This window comes from Dermochelys coriacea, chromosome 15 (genome assembly GCF_009764565.3).
Source record: "Dermochelys coriacea isolate rDerCor1 chromosome 15, rDerCor1.pri.v4, whole genome shotgun sequence".
NCBI lineage: Eukaryota > Metazoa > Chordata > Testudines > Dermochelyidae > Dermochelys > Dermochelys coriacea.
In genome coordinates, this window is record NC_050082.1 from 908,669 (window position 1) to 929,281 (window position 20,613).

General features: G+C 46.2%; 1 protein-coding gene across 1 annotated transcript in view; it reads left to right on the forward strand.

The window, feature by feature from the left end:
* Positions 1-8,329, forward strand: part of LOC119843722 (HORMA domain-containing protein 2-like) — a 34,371-nt gene extending 26,042 nt beyond the window's left edge. Inside the window, 2 exon segments of the mRNA XM_038373491.2 lie at positions 6,766-6,917; positions 7,908-8,329. Of these exon segments, the coding sequence (XP_038229419.2) occupies positions 6,766-6,917; positions 7,908-8,218 (463 nt within the window). The 3' untranslated portion in view covers positions 8,219-8,329.
* Positions 8,330-20,613: the final 12,284 nt, after the last annotated feature.

The following is a 20,613-nucleotide window of genomic DNA, read 5'->3' on the forward strand; positions in this document are numbered from 1 at the left end:
ACTTCATGCTGCTGTCAAGCACTCTGAGTCTTCTTGTCAGTCATCCTCAGGTCAATCAGTAGTTCCTGCTGCCGGAGCCAGAAAAGAAGATCTCCAGACAGGGCTCAGCATCGATTGCCATCCCTGGTACCATCAAAGAAGAGGACTTGTCTAAAATAACTCCTTTGAAACCACATTGGTATTGTGAGACTTCAAAACTGGGAGGATCGTGTTCCTTAGCTATGGTACTGCATCCTATACCTTCAGTGACTGACAACATTATCTCGGTACTGTGAGCATCACTACCATATATCTTGGAGTCATGGGTGCTTCCTTCTTCATCTACTAAAGTTGCTTTGACATCACCTTCTATCACAGGAGTCCCCATTGCTAGATTTCTGTCCTTTTTCTCCAGTATGCAGGACTCTTTTGGTACCACAGCCAAATGTTCCGAAGATGAAATTTTTTCCGTGTCCAAGCTCTGTGGTGTTGGTGATTATCTTTTATGCTGTCAGATGTGAGGCTCTTCCTCTTTCTACACCTCAGGAATCAGCACCTCTGTGAAAGGAATTTTATACATTTGCATCCTCATCTTTGCATGGCATCAGGAGCCCTTCTAGGAAATCTCCACCTCATCTAGCAACATGTGAATGGCCTTGGAAGGAGTGCTTCAGAGAGGTCTCATTCCCTGGTTTCCACATTTGTAGTATCATATGCCCTTCCCATGTGGTTTGTAAACCTGGCCCTCTTGGTCTCTATGGAGACCTCAGCCTCTTCCATCAACTGCTTATTTATGTGTCTCAAGAACCAGCCTGTGGGAGAATGCTCCCCGCCTGCCCCTGGCCCCCTGGACCTTGTCATCAGTGCCTGCCCCCGTGAGCTCCGGCTGCCCCCTCTGCGTTACTGAACCATGCCTATGACACAGTTGTACATGCTCATGCTCCATATTTTTAATTTCCTCATCCTTGTCTCCTGCCCCGACACCAAATGGCAGGGCCTCCTACCACCTGTGGAGGGTGAGGAGCCCTGCTGGGCCAGTCTGTATTCCACCTTGGTTCCATGGCCTGCCAGGAATATTAGTTGGTGGCTCCTTCATGGAACCGTGTGCACAGGCATGTACTTGGTGCAGTACAGCCCCCTTCCTGACATTTGCCCCTTCTGTGGCGTGAGGGAGATCCTGGTGCACATCTATCTCGAATGGACCAGGCTGCAGCCCCTTTTCTGGCTCCTCCAGAACCTTCTCCTCAGCTTCCGGCTGCAATTTTCCCTGGACCTTCTGATGTCTGCACACCCTATCCATGGCCCCATGAAGTTGCAAGACCTCCTGGTCATCTTCTTCCTGGCGCTGGCCAAGGTAGCTATCCACCATACCAGGAAGAGGATGCTGGACAGGGAGGTGCTCTGTGACTGTGGGGTTTTTCCGCTTCTCGCTTTGCTCACATATCCTCACAGAGTTCCTCTGGGCCGCATCCACTGGCTCCCTGGACGCCTTTGAGGAGCAGTGGGCCTTGTCTGGGGTTCTCTGCTCAGCGTCCCGTTCTGGCTTCCTGCTTTTGACCCTGTGACCCTCACTCCCATTCCTGTTTAATCATTTGTTATCCCCTGCTTTTACTTGAACCCTGGGTTTATTGGCTCCTCCCTTTAGGCTAAGGGAGAGGCTTTCAGAAGCCAACCCGCTCCCAGGATTTCAATAGATTCATCAAGGTCCAGAGTAAAATTGCCCTTTTCCCTTAGGGATTCTTTTAGGGAGTCTCATTCATCTCATCAGGAACTCCTGAAAATTGGTGAGGAAGTCCTCATGGAGGACTATGAGGACCAGCCTGTTCCTTGGCCATCTGACAAGACCATGACTCTGTCTGATATGACCACAATACGCAAAGTCAGGGCGTTAAAGGAGCTCCTTAAAAGAATGGTGGGTACTTTAGAGATTCTCCTGGAGAATGTCCAGGAGAGGTCACATAACTTATTGACATCCTGCACCCGGTATCCCAAGGTTGTTGGATCATGCCTATTAATGAAAGGCATTCTCGAGTTTGCCATCTAAGAGGGCAGATCATTTGTATTTTTTGAGGCGTTTGACTACTTTGTTACACAGCCAGGCCATGGGTCTTTGGTTGTAATGATAGCTTAGGAAAGGTCTAAGCTGCCTGGCCCCCTAAACTAAACCCAGGAACAAGGAGCCGAAGCAGATGGATCTTCTGGGGAAAAAAGTTTACGCATCTGCTAGTTTGCAGACTCGCATAGCTGATAATCAAGCCTTATTGGCTAACAACAATTTTCTTCAGGGGAAAGGTTTTACATCTGTCTGAAAAACCTCCTCAGGAGACCATAGATTCATAGAAACTAAGGTCAGAAGGGACCATTCTGATCATCTAGTCTGACCTCCTGCACAGCGCAGGCCACAGAATCTCACCCACCCACTCCTATGAAAAACCTCACCCATGTCTGAGCTATTGAAGTCCTTAAATCATGGTTTAAAGACTTCAAGGAGCAGAGGAGCCTCCCTCAAGTCAACCATGCCCCATGCTACAGAGGAAGGCGAAAAACCTCCAGGGCCTCTCCAATCTGCCCTGGAAGAAAATTCCTTCCCGACCCCAAATATGGCGATCAGCTAAACCCTGAGCGTATGGGCAAGATTCACCAGCCAGATACTACAGAAAATTCTTTCCTGGGTAACTCAGATCCCATCCATCTAATATCCCATCTCAGGGGATTTGGCCTATTTACCCTGAATATTTAAAGATCAATTACTTACCAAAATCCTATTATCCCATCATACCATCTCCTCCATAAACTTATCAAGTAGAATCTTAAAACCAGATAGATCTTTTGCCCCCACTGCTTCCCTAGATGAACTGAAGGCAGTGGTTACAGAAGCCAGTTGGTGGCCAAGACAGCTCTGCATGCCTCACTGGATGTCTGACACTGCAGTATGTTCAATGACTGCTGCAGTCACTAAAACAGGGGTCGGCAACCTTTGGCACGCGGCCCATCAGGGTAATCCCATGGTGGGCCGCGAGACATTTTGTTTATGTTGACCATCCGCAGGCACGGCTTCCTGCAGCTCCCAGTGTCAGCGGTTCGCCGTTCCCACAGCTCCTATTTTTACTTCTCTGTTAAAATTGTGTGTTTGGTAGTCATCACCTTGGCTGGCAGGATAACCAAAATTCAAGATTTGATGGTTCATTCTCTGTATACTTTGCTTACTAAGGCATCATCTAAATTTTTTACCAAAAGCATTTTTCGTCTTCCATATAATTTATTGCCTTACCAATATTTTTTCGTAAGCTTCAAGATTCTCCTACAGACACTAAACTCTACTCACTAGACATACTTAGGGCTACGTCCTTTTATTTTTCCAGAAAAAAGCCTTTTCTTAAATCATCTCAACTTTTTGTAACTTTTGGTAGCAAGCCTGTATGCTCTCAAAGACTTTCTAAATGGGTTACAGGCCTCATTAAAATGTCCTGTTCTTTGAATAAACTACATGTAGGAGCCTAAGTCTCATTGCGAATCAATGGAGTTAGGGTCCTGTGTCTCTTAGGCACGCTTGAAAATTGTATCCTTGGACTAGCATGTCATGTTAGGACTGAAGTCTGGAGTACAGTCATGGATGGTTATAAACTGTTCAGGAAGGACAGGCAGGGCAGAAAAGGTGGGGGAGTAGCACTGTATGTAAGGGAGCAGTATGACTGCTCAGAGCTCCGGTACGAAACTGTGGAAAAACCTGAGTGTCTCTGGATTAAGTTTAGAAGTCTGTGCAACAAGAGTGATGTCATGGTGGGAGTCTGCTATAGACCACCGGACCAGGGGGATGAGGTGGATGAGGCTTTCTTCCGGCAACTCACGGAAGCTACTAGATCGCATGCCCTGATTCTCATGGGTGACTTTAATTTTCCTGATATCTGCTGGGAGAGCAATACAGCGGTGCATAGACAATCCAGGAAGTTTTTGGAAAGCGTAGGGGACAATTTCCTGGTGCAAGTGCTAGGGGAGCCAACTAGGGGGAGCGCTTTTCTTGACCTGCTGCTCACAAACCGGGTAGAATTAGTGGGGGAAGCAAAAGTGGATGGGAATCTGGGAGGCAGTGACCATGAGTTGGTTGAGTTCAGGATCCTGACGCAGGGAAGAAAGGTAAGCAGCAGGATACGGACCCTGGACTTCAGGAAAGCAGACTTTGACTCCCTCAGGGAACAGATGGCCAGGATCCCCTGGGGGACTAACATGAAAGGGAAGGGAGTCCAGGAGAGCTGGCTGTATTTCAAGGAATCCCTGTTGAGGTTACAGGGACAAACCATCCCGATGAGTCGAAAGAATAGTAAATATGGCAGGCGACCAGCTTGGCTTAATGGTGAAATCCTAGCGGATCTTAAACATAAAAAAGAAGCTTACAAGAAGTGGAAGCTTGGACATATGACCAGGGAAGAGTATAAAAATATTGCTCGGGCATGTAGGAAAGATATCAGGAGGGCCAAATCGCACCTGGAGCTGCAGCTAGCAAGAGATGTCAAGAGTAACAAGAAGGGTTTCTTCAGGTATGTTGGCAACAAGAAGAAAGCCAAGGAAAGTGTGGGCCCCTTACTGAATGAGGGAGGCAAGCTAGTGACAGAGGATGTGGAAAAAGCTAATGTACTCAATGCTTTTTTTGCCTCTGTTTTCACTAACAAGGTCAGCTCCCAGACTGCTGTGCTGGGCAACACAAAATGGGGAAGAGATGGCCAGCCCTCTGTAGAGATAGAGGTGGTTAGGGACTATTTAGAAAAGCTGGACGTGCACAAGTCCATGGGGCCGGACGAATTGCATCCGAGAGTGCTGAAGGAATTGGCGGCTGTGATTGCAGAGCCCTTGGCCATTATCTTTGAAAACTCGTGGCGAACGGGGGAAGTCCCGGATGACTGGAAAAAGGCTAATGTAGTGCCCATCTTTAAAAAAGGGAAGAAGGAGGATCCTGGGAACTACAGGCCGGTCAGCCTCACCTCAGTCCCTGGAAAAATCATGGAGCAGGTCCTCAAAGAATCAATCCTGAAGCACTTAGAGGAGAGGAAAGTGATCAGGAACAGTCAGCATGGATTCACCAAGGGAAGGTCATGCCTGACTAATCTAATCGCCTTTTATGATGAGATTACTGGTTCTGTGGATGAAGGGAAAGCAGTGGATGTATTGTTTCTTGACTTTAGCAAAGCTTTTGACACGGTCTCCCACAGCATTCTTGTCAGCAAGTTAAGGAAGTATGGGCTGGATGAATGCACTATAAGGTGGGTAGAAAGCTGGCTAGATTGTCGGGCTCAACGGGTAGTGATCAATGGCTCTATGTCTAGTTGGCAGCCGGTGTCAAGTGGAGTGCCCCAGGGGTCGGTCCTGGGGCCCGTTTTGTTCAATATCTTCATAAATGATCTGGAGGATGGTGTGGATTGCACTCTCAGCAAATTTGCGGATGATACTAAACTGGGAGGAGTGGTAGATACGCTGGAGGGGAGGGATAGGATACAGAAGGACCTAGACAAATTGGAGGATTGGGCCAAAAGAAATCTAATGAGGTTCAATAAGGATAAATGCAGGGTCCTGCACTTAGGATGGAAGAATCCAATGCACCGCTACAGACTAGGGACCGAATGGCTCGGCAGCAGTTCTGCGGAAAAGGACCTAGGGGTGACAGTGGACGAGAAGCTGGATATGAGTCAGCAGTGTGCCCTTGTTGCCAAGAAGGCCAATGGCATTTTGGGTTGTATAAGTAGGGGCATAGCGAGCAGATCGAGGGACGTGATCGTTCCCCTCTATTCGACACTGGTGAGGCCTCATCTGGAGTACTGTGTCCAGTTTTGGGCCCCACACTACAGGAAGGATGTGGATAAATTGGAAAGAGTACAACGAAGGGCAACGAAAATGATTAGGGGTCTAGAGCACATGACTTATGAGGAGAGGCTGAGGGAGCTGGGATTGTTTAGTCTGCAGAAGAGAAGAATGAGGGGGGATTTGATAGCTGCTTTCAACTACCTGAAAGGGGGTTTCAAAGAGGATGGCTCTAGACTGTTCTCAATGGTAGCAGATGACAGAACGAGGAGTAATGGTCTCAAGTTGCAATGGGGGAGGTTTAGATTGGATATTAGGAAAAACTTTTTCACTAAGAGGGTGGTGAAACACTGGAATGCGTTACCTAGGGAGGTGGTAGAATCTCCTTCCTTAGAGGTTTTTAAGGTCAGGCTTGACAAAGCCCTAGCTGGGATGATTTAACTGGGACTTGGTCCTGCTTTGAGCAGGGGGTTGGACTAGATGACCTTCTGGGGTCCCTTCCAACCCTGATATTCTATGATTCTATGATTCTATGAAGTTAGGGCATTCAACACACTTCAATTAGAACAGGACGGACTTGAACATAACCTCTTTGAATTTGTTGTACATGTGATTCTCACCCAATTCCCCCCATTCCTTAGAGGAAAATTATTTAGAAGCTAGTCAAGTAGGTGAAAGGCACTTGCATTGTGGCTGCTTGTGCCCAATTTAGTCAGGTACTAACAAATGAATCATGACGCTTGTATAATGAAGTTTATTGCCCCAGTTACAATATCTGTTCACTTGTCAATTACATGATTCTTAACTCTGGACTATTGTGTTCCTTCATGCCATCTCCCACTGTTGAAAGTCTGCGTCACTTCCCTATTCATGCTAGGCCTACATAAAAGCACTGAAGCTCTGTTACTGTAGTGCAAGACAAACCAGTGGGAGCTGAATATTTTTAATTGGGGTTTGGACATTAATGATTCAGTTGCTCTTTTGTTTTGGCTACAGCACCAAAATGAGCTTTGCAAAGGGGGTGAGCAGTGAAGAGATTAAGAAAGGTAGCATCCTGCTGATCCGTAAGCTGTACCTCTTAATGCAGAACCTCGGGCCCCTTCCCAATGACATTACCCTCACCATGAAACTCTTCTACTACAGTGATGGTAAGTGGAGAACAGTCTGCCCTGTCGAGCTGATTTCCCCTCCTGTTAACTCCCATGAGCAACACATGCCACCGTAAAAGGGAACAAAGACTAGAAAGGTGAAATCTGGACCCAGAAAGCTGTTGTGATGAGACAGCATGCAAAATAGAATTGTGCCATTCAGTGCATAAAGATGTGGCACCTACTTTTTAAGGAAAAAGTTACAAACTGTGTAAGAAATACAGCTGGGCAATGGAAAAGGGACACATCCTTTCCCTTTACCTCAGTATGAGGAGCAAACATACTTGGCTAGGTTGGTATTTCTCCAGAAAGTGAGTGTATAAATGGCAACACAGAGTTTATTATCTCTGAGTGACCCTGGATCAAATGTGCTCTGTTAATAGACTTTGAAGCCAGAAAGGACCGTTATGATAATCTAGTCTGACATCTTGCATAATAGATCATAGGACAGAATTTTTATCACTTCTGTAAGAGATTAGCCAGGTTTTGAATTTGCATACAAAGCAGGAGGTTTCCACTAGACCACCAAGCCACTGCAAGTTTACACATAAAAAGATATTTTTTCCTCCTAGGTGCCAGCCCCACAAACTTCGATCTGACATTAAACTGGTCTCTTTCTTTCTTGTGTATCTTCACTAATAATAAAGATTCTGTAGAGCAGATGCTGTCCAATTGCACCTCTTCAACCTCACTGTCTTCAGCTGGGTTAGATGATGTAAATTAGGGGAGAATATGAAGATAGTGGGGTTACCCACATATATCCGGGCAACGGGGGCTGCAGAAAGACTTGTGGAGGCTTCTCTCGCCACTGGGCTGCAGAAGCTTTGATGTCCTGGGGACGATGTTTCCTTTGCACTTTACACCCCAATTGAATCTATCCAGAACTGCGCCTAAGTACTTGGGCTAGGTTCTGGATTTGTCCATTATTGCAAATTAAAGTGGCTTAGAATTTAGTCTCTCTATCAACCGAAGACCCTCTTTCTTGTGCAGTAACTCCTGATGATTACCAGGCCCCTGGCTTTAAGAAAGACAGCAGCCCAGATAACCTGTTGTTTGATGGAGATCCTGTCAACCTGAAAGTTGGGTCCATATCCATTGGGTTTCATATCCTGAAAGTAAGAGTGACAACTGAGAGCAAGAGGATGAGGACATTGGGAAGCAGCCTGATCCAGGAGAACGGCCCTACTGAGATCTCCCATCAAGGGCTAGATTGTGACGAAGAAAAAGAGGGTAGTACCAAGGTAAGGAAATGGCTCCAAGTCACCAGCAGTTACTGTGGGGAGTCGGCTGTGCCTTTATAGTCTCCCATGAAAAGAGAGATGTTTTCTAAGAATTCCAGCTTTAACCTGTTCTTGCTTAGCAGTATTCTGAGGTATGGCAGCAGTGCTGTAGTGGCACGAGCAGGGTGCTAGACATCATAGAATCATAGAATCATAGAATATCAGGGTTGGAAGGGACCCCAGAAGGTCATCTAGTCCAACCCCCTGCTTAAAGCAGGACCAAGTCCCAGTTAAATCATCCTAGCCAGGGCTTTGTCAAGCCTGACCTTAAAAACCTCTAAGGAAGGAGATTCTACCACCTCCCTAGGTAACGCATTCCAGTGTTTCACCACCCTCTTAGTGAAAAAGTTTTTCCTAATATCCAATCTAAACCTCCCCCATTGCAACTTGAGACCATTACTCCTCGTTCTGTCATCTGCTACCATTGAGAACAGTCTAGAGCCATCCTCTTTGAAACCCCCTTTCAGGTAGTTGAAAGCAGCTATCAAATCCCCCCTCATTCTTCTCTTCTGCAGACTAAACAATCCCAGCTCCCTCAGCCTCTCCTCATAAGTCATGTGCTCTAGACCCCTAATCATTTTTGTTGCCCTTCGCTGTACTCTTTCCAATTTATCCACATCCTTCTTGTAGTGTGGGGCCCAAAACTGGACACAGTACTCCAGATGAGGCCTCACCAGTGTCGAATAGAGGGGAACGATCACGTCCCTCGATCTGCTCGCTATGCCCCTACTTATACATCCCAAATTGCCATTGGCCTTCTTGGCAACAAGGGCACACTGCTGACTCATATCCAGCTTCTCGTCCACTGTCACCCCTAGGTCCTTTTCCGCAGAAAAATCAGTAGACCTAAAGTTTTTTTCCCAACATTGCACTGACTCACTGGGCAAGTCACATCCTCTTTCTGTATCTCATTTTCCCCATCCGCAAAATGAGGCTAAAGACACCAACCCACCCTTGTAAAGAGCTTTACAATCTATGGATGAAAAACTGTACAACTTATGCTGGTGCTAAAACTCTTGTTTTGGAAATCATAATAATGTCTCTTGTCTTGAACACTGGGGGTGAAATCATGGCCTCACTGAAATCAATGGTACAACTCCTAGGATTTCATGCTGGCAATGTAGGAAGGAAGGCAGAATGATGGGGAACTAGGTTACATAGCTGTAATTTATGGTCTCTGAATGTGACTTCTCCATCCTGGTTCTTCTTGTCTGTTGGGTCTATGTGTGGACCAGTGTTCTAAAATTTTCCCAGTAGTACAGTGACTTGACGTTGATTTGTAAGTTGTACCAGGTTTTTGTTCTGAGTGCACAATCTGAGCATGAGAATCTGTGAAGGAGATTGTCAAGGTTCCTTCCCCACTCTGAACTCGAGGGTACAGATGTGGGGACCTGCATGAAAGACCCCCTAAGATTATTCTACCAGCTTACATTAAAACTTGCCCAAGGTACAAACTTTTACCTTTCGTCCTTGAACCTTAAGCTGCCACCACCAAGCGTGTTAAACAAAGAACAGGGAAAGAGCCCACTTGGAGACATCTTCCTCTCAAAATATCCCCCCAAGCCCTACACCCCCTTTCCTGGGGAAGGCTTGATAAAAATCCTCACCAATTTGCATAGGTGAACACAGACCCAAACCCTTGGATTTTAAGAACAAGGAAAAAGCAATCAGGTTCTTAAAAGAGAATTTTAATTAAAGAAAATGTAAAAGAAAAACATCTGTAAAATCAGGAAGGAAAATACTTTACAGAGTAGTCAGATTCAAAACATAGAGAATCCCTCTAGGCAAAACCTTAAGTTACAAAAAGACAGAAAAACAGGAATATACATTCCATTCAGCACAGCTTATTTTATCAGCCATTAAACAAAACAGAATCTAATTCATATCTAACTAGATTGCTTACTAACTCTTTACAGGAGTTCTGACCTGCATTCCTGCTCTGGTCCCGGCAAAAGCATCACACAGACAGACAGAGAGACCCCTTTGTTTCCCCCCCTCCAGCTTTGAAAGTATCTTGTCTCCTCATTGGTCATTTTGGTCAGGTGCCAGCGAGGTTATCTTTAGCTTCTTAACCCTTTACAGGTGAAAGGGTTTTTCCTCTGGCCAGGAGGGATTTAAAGGTGGTTAGCCTTCTCTTTATATTTATGACAGAGATCAATTCAGGGAGCTAATTATTTTTAGTTGAGTAATCCAGCTTTTCTGGATTGTCCCTCTGCCCCCAGCCACCCTCACCTCCCCCAACTAACCCGCTGCCCCCTCCCCCGCAGCCGATCCCCGCGCGCTGACCGGTGGCTCCGGTCCGTTACTCCCCGGCGGGGTAGTGCTAGAGGGGAGGGGCGGGGTGGGGCGGGTCTCTGAAGAGGGTCCCCCTGGATCCTGTCTGTGCCCAGGGCTGCTGCAGGCGAAGGCTGATGAGGCCCCACTGGACGGGAGCAGCCAGGTGGCTGGAGATGGCGCCGTGTGCAACCTCTGTTCGCTGGGCTTCCCTCTGACCATGAGGCTGCTGCGTGTCCCACCTCACCCACGGCAGGCGCAGCCCATCCCTGGCCAATTGCCAGCAGGGCCCACGGGTGAACCTTAGTATCCCAGTAGTAGTATCCTAGAAGATCAGGGTTGGCAGGGACCTCAGGAGATCATCTAGTCCAACCCCCTGCTCAAAGCAGGACCAAGCCCCAATTTCTGCCCCAGATCCCGGAATGGCCCCCTCAAGGGTTGAACTCACAACCTGTGTTTCGTGGGCCGATGCTCAAACCACTGAGCTATCCCTCCCCCCCACCACTGCGCCGCTTTACTGATTCTGCAAAGGGAGCACCGCCCGGAACTCAATGGCTGCCTTTCACCTGACTCAGAGAAGGACATAGCAGGGCCTTGGATGGGCGCTTTGCCTCCACAGTCCTCATCCCTCAGATGTCAGCAACCCATAGGGTTTGCCGACATTGATAGATATCGGAGGGGTAGCCGTGTTAGTCTGTATCCACAAAAACACTCCATGCATCTAAAGAAGTGGGGTTTTTACCCACGAAAGCTTATGCCCAAAGAAATCTGTTAGTCTTTAAGGTGCCACCACACTCCTCGTTGTTTCAGAAGCAGATGTCTCTCTAGAATGACATGATTAGCTGAGCTTTCAATAGCCAGTCAATCATTAAGGGCTTGATTCAGTGCCCAGGGAAGTCGATGGTACGTTTGTGTTTTTTCCTTGTGCACAAGGGTGGTAGCACTTTCCCATAGCTGTCATAGGCGCTGACTCCCTGGGTGCTCTGGGGCTGGATACCCATGGGGAAAAGTTGGTGGGTGCTCTTCACCCACCAGCAGCTCCCTGCCCCGCCCCCCCCACCCCAGATCACCTCCACCTCCTCCCCTGAACACGCCGCATGCCCGCTTTTTCCCCCTTACTCCCAGCACTTGGGCCGTGAAACAGCTGGGAGGGAGTGGGGAGGAGGGGGAACTCGGCGCACTTGGGGAAGAGGCAGGGATTTGGGGAAGGGGTACAATAGGGGCAGGGCGGGGGCGGAATTGGGGTGCAGACTTTGGGAAAGGGGTTGGAATGGGGGCGGGGAAAGGGTGGAGTCAGGGTGGGGGGGCACGAGCACCCACCAGTGCCTGGGAAAGTTGATGCCTATGATAGCTGTACCACCTCACTGAATGAAATAAACAAAATCTCCAACACCATGCTAGCTGCATGAATAATGCTACCTAACTTCAAAGGCTTAACTGCTTCACTCCTGCTGAATATGCCTGGTATGTGAGCAAAACGCACAGCTACAATTGTCCTAGTGTACTAAATGCTTCATGATGTTGGGGTGTCTTTTCAGTCCCAGGTTAGAACGACAGCGGAATGTTGTTGCAAAGTGGATGCAGGAATTGAGCATCAGCTGCAAAGCAGATAAGACGTTACGTAATATAATAAAAAAAGATTTTTACAAAAAAAGGACGGTTAGATTTTTTTTTTCCTGTGGAAGATGGCAATGCAGCCTGTTACTTATCCTTCTGAGTCTTTTCCAGTTCACTGGCAATGGAAGGGCTCTGAGTATAGCAATAATTTGTACATGTATAGTGCTTTCCACCTGAGGATCTCAAAGTACTTTGCAAACTTAAACAAGTTAAACTTCCCAGCCCACATGTGGTGGGGGAGGCAAGTATCACAATTTGCAGATGGAATAAATGAGGTCCAGAAAATATGTGATTTGTCTAAATTCACACAAAAGTCCATGCCAGAGTAGGGAATACAGTTTAGAACTTCCATGTGACCTTTGTGTCTAAGAGCTTATGTACATGGGAAAGTTAAAGGACAATTCTGGCTATAACAGAAATCTGTACAGATCTGATCCCATGCCCAATTTTAAAATAAAACTCCTTCCACTGTGGCAGACAATTGGAATATGACTTTTTTTCCCAAGTGTTTGTATCATGCAGCTCATAAGCCTGTGGCTGTGCTAGTACATAGCAGACTTCATCTTCAAAGCAGTTTTGCAAACAATTAATTAAAGCTCCCAACCCTATTGTGAGGGAGGTATTATTTTACAGATGAATAAACAGGAACAGAGAGGTAAGTGTGGGAGCCATGAAAGTACTTAGGTGCCTAAATCCTGTTTTTAAGCATAATTGTTATCCAGAAAAGTCCGACATGACTGCCGTTTAACCCTGTTGGCGACTAAAGTCACTTTGCACCTAAGTTTTTGCAGTAAAAGTTTCCTAGGTGCCTACATTTCTGCCTCTGAGCAACCACGCTTGCTGCCTCATTCTAGGCACCTAGCTCCTGCCTAAGCCCCAGAGTGATCCAGGCACCAGGGACCGATAGGTGTTTGGCCACCTAAATTGCATGGAGGGCCTAATCTAGTAGGCGCGCTTGGAGGCCACCTGGCACCACACAAAAGAACTGGAAAGAGGAGGTCATTCTAGCTCTTTCTCTGTCCTAATTCATATTAAATTAAAGTGGAACAGTTTCAATAGGAGATTGAGGGATGCCCCCCACACCAGCATCTTCCATAGCCTAGTGGTGGCAAATCCCTGTTCAAATCTTTTCTCCCACTCTGGCAGAGGTGGGACTTGAAGGGGGTGTCTTCTATAGCCTGACTGAGTGCCCTAACTCCTGGGCTAAAGGTTACAAAGGGGGCTGCCTCTTTCCCCCCACTCATGGCTGTTTCGTATGGAGTTAAGCAGCCGCTGATGGACCCCACACACAACTTGGTTGTGCGGCAGAATGCTTCTCTTCTCCATGTTCATGAGTCACAAGCAGAGCGAGGTGCCTCTTTGAAATCTGGACTTAGATGCCCAACTCAGAGAGGGGTGGGACTCAGCACACACCCCTTTTGTCTGCATCCCCTATTGGCTAACTTAGGTGGTTTGTATAGGAGCCTAGGTGCCTGCCTCAAGTTTGGTGGATCTCAGTGCTGTTCCTGTGATTTTCTAGGCACCCAGAAATTAGGTGCTGTGACATTCAGTATTGTAGTCCCTGAGACCCCTTGTGATCATGGCCTAAGTGACTTTCTCTATACTGTAGAGGGAATTTGTGTCCAAGCCAGAACCAAAATGTTCCTGGTTGCCAGGCCTGTGCTCAGGGCCACCAGGCCACACTGTAAATTCCAACCTATTCAAATTATGACCTAATACTTGGTGATGGTGTTTAGATGATTTTGTTTATTGTTTGCGATTTTGGTTTGTAAAGACCAAGTAGGCCGCCATGTTGGACAGCCTTCTTATTCCCTTCAGGAAAAAAAAGGTGGGAAATCTAGCGGCTAGTTGCTAGGCAATGAAAGGATTATCTAGGCTGGGAAAGAGCGGGAAGGCGTTGCTCCTCCTTTTGCTGTTACCTTGGAAAGAAGGGAAGCGGTCAGACACCAGTTATCCGCCTAGATAACAGCTCACCTCGGAAGGGGAAATATATAGATTATTGTTGGGGTTTATTATTTGAAGGGAAGCATCCATCTATCCATAAATCCACGGGGTTTTACCTCGAGTGGTTAGGGCTCTCACCCGCAGACAGGGCGTCGCAAAGGGGTTAGGGTGGAAGTTAGTTAGGCCTCTCACCTGAATCATCGTTGTTCATCGCCATTCTCTGCTGCGGTAGCTGTTCCAGTGGTGATTGTGGTCCGGAGAGTCGTCGTCATCTCTCGAGTCCCGGTCTCAGCGGCAGCTTCTGGACGGGGTAGAGAGAGCAGTTATCACTCGTCCCGTGGTAATTCCTGTGTGAGAGAGTGCATGGTTGTTAATCTGTTCAGTATTACTAATCCTTCCTCTAATTCCTTTGTTCATCCCATTCCTTTTTCCCCTAGTTAATAAAAGTTTGGTTGTTTCAGTGGTGGTTTTCTGTAATTATTTTATATAAGCTCTGATCGATGGGCTACGCTGAGGGCATCTTGGGAGACTTCTGTGGGCTCCCCACAGTTCTCTGAAAGTAGGGTCCTGAAATAAATGACAAAATAATTTTCTCTAGACCATAGAGGGAATTCGTGTCCAAGCCAGAACCAAAATGTTCCTGGATGCCAGGCCTGTGCCCAGGGCCACCAGGCCACACTTCCCTAACATCTTTTTTCACAACAACCCTTTCATTGTAAAAGGGTGTCACAAATGTTCACGTGGTGTGAAAATACAGCTGGTGTATAATACAAAAATAAATGTCTCCTATTCTGTTACAGGAAGAACCACGGGGATCTGGTTACCATAATGACAACCAGTGCCTGTCACAATCAGATATCTGCAGTTAAACTTTCCAACTGGTGGTGTGAGGAGGAAGAAGAGAGATCTGACAGTGATGACTGGGTGCTGGTGGATGCTGCAGATAAAATCATTGGGTTCCTGTTGGCATTCACAGAGCATCTCCATGGGGATTGGCGCTTCTGGGGCGGAGACAAGAGCATTGACTGGTGGGGCTGCATCGTAATGCAGGTTTGGGACGATGAGCAGTGGCTGGAGAACTTTTGGATGCACAAGGCCATATACCTGGATCTGTGTGCCGAGCTCATCCCAGCGCATGAACACCAAAAGAGAGCTGCATGGACAGTGGAGAAGCAAGTGGCGATCACACCTTGGAAGCTTGCAACACCAGATTGCTAAGAGTCAGTGAGCAGTCAGTCCAGAAAATCCACAGTGAGGGCCATTCTCATCCAAGTGTGCAATGCCATTAAGCATCTCCTGCTCCACAGTACATAACAGCGGTTAGAAGAGCCAACCATGGAGCTGTACAGCTAAGGAAGGCCTAAAAAGAGCATTTAACAGTCAGCCATAGTAGTGTTGTGTGATACTTTTATGAATTAGTGAGCCTGGTGTGTAAAGATCTTAAATATGTCACGGTTATTGACTCCCATAATGAATTTTTTACTGTCTCAATTATGCTTAGTATAAACTAATAAATATTCTCAGAGTTTCCAAAAATATAATTTTATTGTATGCAAAGAGACAGGAAACAAAGTGCAAATATACAAGTTAAAAACAGCTTAGCAGCACTGTAAAAATATGACTAAGGCTACGATTTTATCTCGGAGGTCGCAGAAATCACAGACTTCCGAAGACCTCCATGACTTTACTTGCAGGCGGCTGGAAGCTACAGGGTACCCCTGCCACCCAAGGCAGTGGGGCGGACCCGGAAGCTCCCAGCCACTGTGGGCAGAGGAGGGACCCTGCAGCTTCTTGCCGCTGCGGGTGCCAGAGAGCTCTTAGCAGCCAGGAGCAAGGGGGAATTTCACAGCTCCTGGGTGGCCCCTGCAGCTCCTGGCCTCTGGTGGTGGGGGACCCCACAGCTCAGGGCTGTGAGGGAGGGGGAACCTCGAGCTCCAAGCCCACATGGTGCTGGGGGACCCTGGAGCTCCCAGCCAGGCACCCGCTGCTGCTCAGTGGCTCCCCATTTTGTGATGGATCTTTTTAGTAAAAGTCAGAGACAGATCACTGGTAAAGAAAAATTCACCGAAGCCGGTGACCTGTCCCTGACTTTTACTAAAAAAATCCATGACAAAATCTTAGCCTTAAGTATGACCCATGCTTATAAAAATTATAAATATGGAAACAATAAATGTACAGGATGGCATATTAAATACATATAACAGTGTTTCATTCATGTTACAAAACATGTAGCACAAAGTGCTTGGTGGCTAACGCTGTGGCTATCACAGGTTGGTGTAGTCAGGGTTCTCTTTGTTTTCCCCTGGCGTGGAGGAGTAGGGGAAGAGTTCATGGCACATTGCCACATTGATGAGCATAGGGTGCAATGACCATGGGTCTTCTCGGGATTGGAAAGGCTGCTGTGTCCAGGGTCTTTGGGCATGTTGCTCAGTAATGTCCCTGATTGAACTTTGGGGTGTTAACCAGGTCATTCCAGCAGATCTCATGTGCCTTGGTAAGTGACATGAGGCAAAAGACAGATGCAGAGAAGTTAAGTGACATGCCCAAAGTCACTCGGCTAATCAGTGTCAGGGTGAGACTAGAACTGAAAGGTTCTGGCTCCCAGGCCCTAAGTCCAGACCACTAGACAATACTACTCATGAGAGCTGAGAAATACACTGTCTGCCTTCTACCCTTAAGCAAATTAAGAACCTGAGGTCACTTGAGTACTGGTCTGAAATTTGTTTTCCTTGGTGTACATGTCATGTGTATCCTCCATTGTATAGGCATAGGAAGGAGAGGATGGTATAGGGTTAAATATCTGCATGATTTGTGTCAGGACATTAGGAAAAGCTGATGGTTTTATTAGCATTTGTAATGTTTCCATATTCAACATTTAATTATTAACATGCCAACATTTTCTTCCTGGAAAGTGTGGCTAGAGGAAACTCTTCAAAGGTTCAGTCGACTTCCCCTTCAAATAAGGCGACAGGTTGTTTGGAAAGCTGCAATCTTAGCAGCACTTTTGTCACGTTGGTTAAATTATGGATTTTCAAACATGAATGATCAATCTTTAATATTATTTGGCAAACACCATGTGCACAAGCGTAAAATAAGTTCAGACCATCTCAGGCTGGGCTTCCTCCACTACCATAACTTGAGAGGGTTATCATATCAGAGGTCTAGTGAATTAATATGCAAGAATCCAAATGTGGTTAAGATTTTGAAGATTAAGCTAATATTTGGCAACTACAACATGATTCTTTGCATCAACTTTTGTTTGCTTCAGTTTTTCTGTCAGAGCCTGTTCCCGACACCACAGAAGTCAATGGAATGTCTGCTGTTAACTCAATGGGTTTCAGAGGAGGCCCAGAGGGCATGTCCACACTGCAATTAAAAACCCATGGCTGGCCTGTATTGCCAGCTGGCTCAGGCTAAGGGGGCTGTTTAACTGGAGCGTAAACATTTGTGCTTGGGCTGGAGCCCACACTCTGGGTCCCTGAGAGATGGGAGGGTCCCAGAGGTCACAAACTCGAATGTCTACACCACAATTAAATAGCCCCTTAGTCTGAGTCAGTTGGCATGGGCCAGCCAGAGGTGTCCAGTTTCAGTGTAGGCGTACCCCGAATGTCCATTTTGATTCTTTTTCTTATTTGGTCATCTATGTGCTATGTGTTTGTCTTTCAATGGTGTTCTGAACTATTGAAGCTTCCCTTCAAATGCGTATGAATATTACATGTAAATATATACATGTATAAGTTCTGCTAATTGAATTCAATTTTATAAATGAATAGAATTCAAGCAATTCTACAAACAAACAAAAATACATTTTTTTACTTTGGTCTTTAATGCCTCATGTTGTTTAAGCCATAGATCAAATCTAAGACATTATTGCATATCTAGGGAAAATCACCTTTCCAATGATATAGACAACCCTTAAATCCTGACAGTCCAACGTGAATCTATGTGCAGCCACTGGCCCCAGTTTGTCTGTCTATCTATCTACGACAAAACATTAAAAAGAGCTCACAGACTGCTGAGGTCCACAGAAAAATTCCTTTTTAAGGGACTGATCCGAAGCCCATTGAAGTCATTGGGATCAATGCGGTTTGGCTCACACCCTAAGCGGAGAACTTTTTCGAACTATTGAACTTTGGAAAAAAAAGCTTTTATCAAAAGGGATCTTTCTTCTGAGATGATTCATAGGTGGATGGAAATTATTCAGGACTGATTGTAATCATTGGGATTATCAAGATGTCACAAGTCAAACCCGGGGAAGAGAGCCCTGGTTTCAGTAGCACAGTTAGGTTTTTGACAGATATAACACTAATCTCCTAGACTCCAACTGAGCATTAAAAACACTCCTGGCTTGGCTGGTGAAAAGGCACAAAAGCAGCATTTTCATTTCAAGAAATGTGACAAGCTCCAAGAAGAGGCTTGAAATACCAGACCTTCCCCAGGAATGCAACTACTAGAAGTCAGTCTCTTTCTGTCTCTGTAAAAAGAAAAGGAGTACACCTTGTGGCACCTTAGAGACTAGCAAATTTATTTGAACATAAACTTTCGTAAGCTACAGCTCACTTCATTGGATGCATTTGGTGGAAAATACAGTGGGGAGATTTATATACACACACAGAGAACATGAAACAATGGGTTTTATCATACACACTGTAAGGAGAGTGCTCACTTAAGATTAGCTTTTACCAGCAGAAAGGAAAGGGAGAAGGAGGGAAACCTTTTGTGGTGATAATCAAGGTGGGCCATTTCCAGCAGTTAACAAGAACATCTGAGGAACAATGGAGGGTGGGGTGGGGGGGAGAAATAGCAGGGGGAAATAGTTTTACTTTGTGTAATGACCCATCCACTACCAGTCTCTATTCAAGCCGAAATTAATTGTATCCAGTTTGCAAATTAATTCCAATTCAGCAGTCTCTCGTTGGAGTCTGTTTTTGAAGTTTTTTTCTTGAAGGATAGCCACTCTCAGGTCTGTAATCGAGTGACCAGAGAGACTGAAGTGTTCTCCAACTGGTTTTTGAATGTTATAATTCTTGACGTCTGATTTGTTTCCATTTATTCTTTTACGTAGAGACTGTCCAGTTTGGCCAATGTACATGGCAGAGGGGCATTGCTGGCACATGATGGCATCTATCACATTGGTAGATGCGCAGGTGAACGAGCCTCTGATAGTGTGGCTGATGTGATTAGACCCTATGATGGTGTCCCCTGAAGAGATATGTGGACAGAGTTGGCAACGGGCTTTGTTGCAAGGATAGGTTCCTGGGTTAGTGGTTCTGTTGTGTGGTGTGTGGTTGCTGGTGAGTATTTGCTTCAGGTTGGGGGGCTGTCTGTAAGCAAGGACTGGCCTGTCTCCCAAGATCTGTGAGAGTGATAGGTCGTCCTTCAGAATAGGTTGTAGATCCTTGATGATGCTCTGGAGAGGTTTTAGTTGGGGGCTGAAGGAGATGGCTAGTGGCATTCTGTTGTTTTCTTTGTTGGGCCTGTCCTGTTGTAGGTGACTTCTGGGTACTCTTCTGGCTCTGTCAATCTGTTTCTTCACTTCAGCAGGTGGGTATTGTAGTTGTAAGAATGCTTGATAGAGATCTTGTAGGTGTTCGTCTCTGTCTGAGGGGTTGGAGCAAATGCGGTTGTATCGTAGAGCTTGGCTGTAGACAATGGATTGTGTGGTGTGATCTGGATGAAAGCTAGAGGCATTTAGGTAGGAATAGCGGTCAGTAGGTTTCCGATATAGGGATGAAGATGTCATCAATGTAGCGCAAGTAGAGTAGGGGCATTAGGGGACGAGAGCGGAGGAAGCGTTGTTCTAAGTCAGCCATAAAAATGTGGGCATACTGTGTGGCCATGCGGGTACCCTGCTTTTAGCTGAAGCAGGCTGTTAAGAGTTTTAAGAACAGCATGTGACTCGGGATTCTTCTTTGTTGTGTGGACACTGACCCACCAATTTGAAGTTAACATTCAATTTCCTATGCATACACAGGTAATCTAGTTACACAATAAAACAACACCCAGGTATTCATTATAAGAGAGACAGACAAGCTGAAGACAATGTAGATAATATTATTAGTTTCCTGCAGTATCTCACACTTTTTATCTTAAGGTTAACTGAACACAGGCGCATATATGTACATCATCATCATTATCATCATGTTCCTATTACACCTCTGGCGTTTAGGGCAGTGACGAAGCTCCTCCACTCCTGTCTGTTTCTGACAAGTCTTTCAATGGTTCCCCAGCTATGCCCTGGGTTTTTTAGCTTGGCTTCCACAGCTCTTCACCATGTTGTTTTCGGGAGGCCTTCTTTTCGCTTGTCTTCGGGAGTCCATCTTATTGCTACTCTGGTGATGGAATCAGTTTCCTTCAGAAGCACATGACCGATCCATCTCCAGCGCCTCCTGGCAATGATGGTGTATATAAAATATTCAGGAATAGCTATTCTGTTCTGGAATAGCGTCCACATGTGGAGCTATTGGAGCACTTTATTCTGGAAGACCTATGCTGGTCAATTTTCCCATGTAGACAAGGCCTATGATTCTATTCTGGGAGGCAAGGGTTAATAAGCAAAGATCAAAATCAGCTGGAGTCCA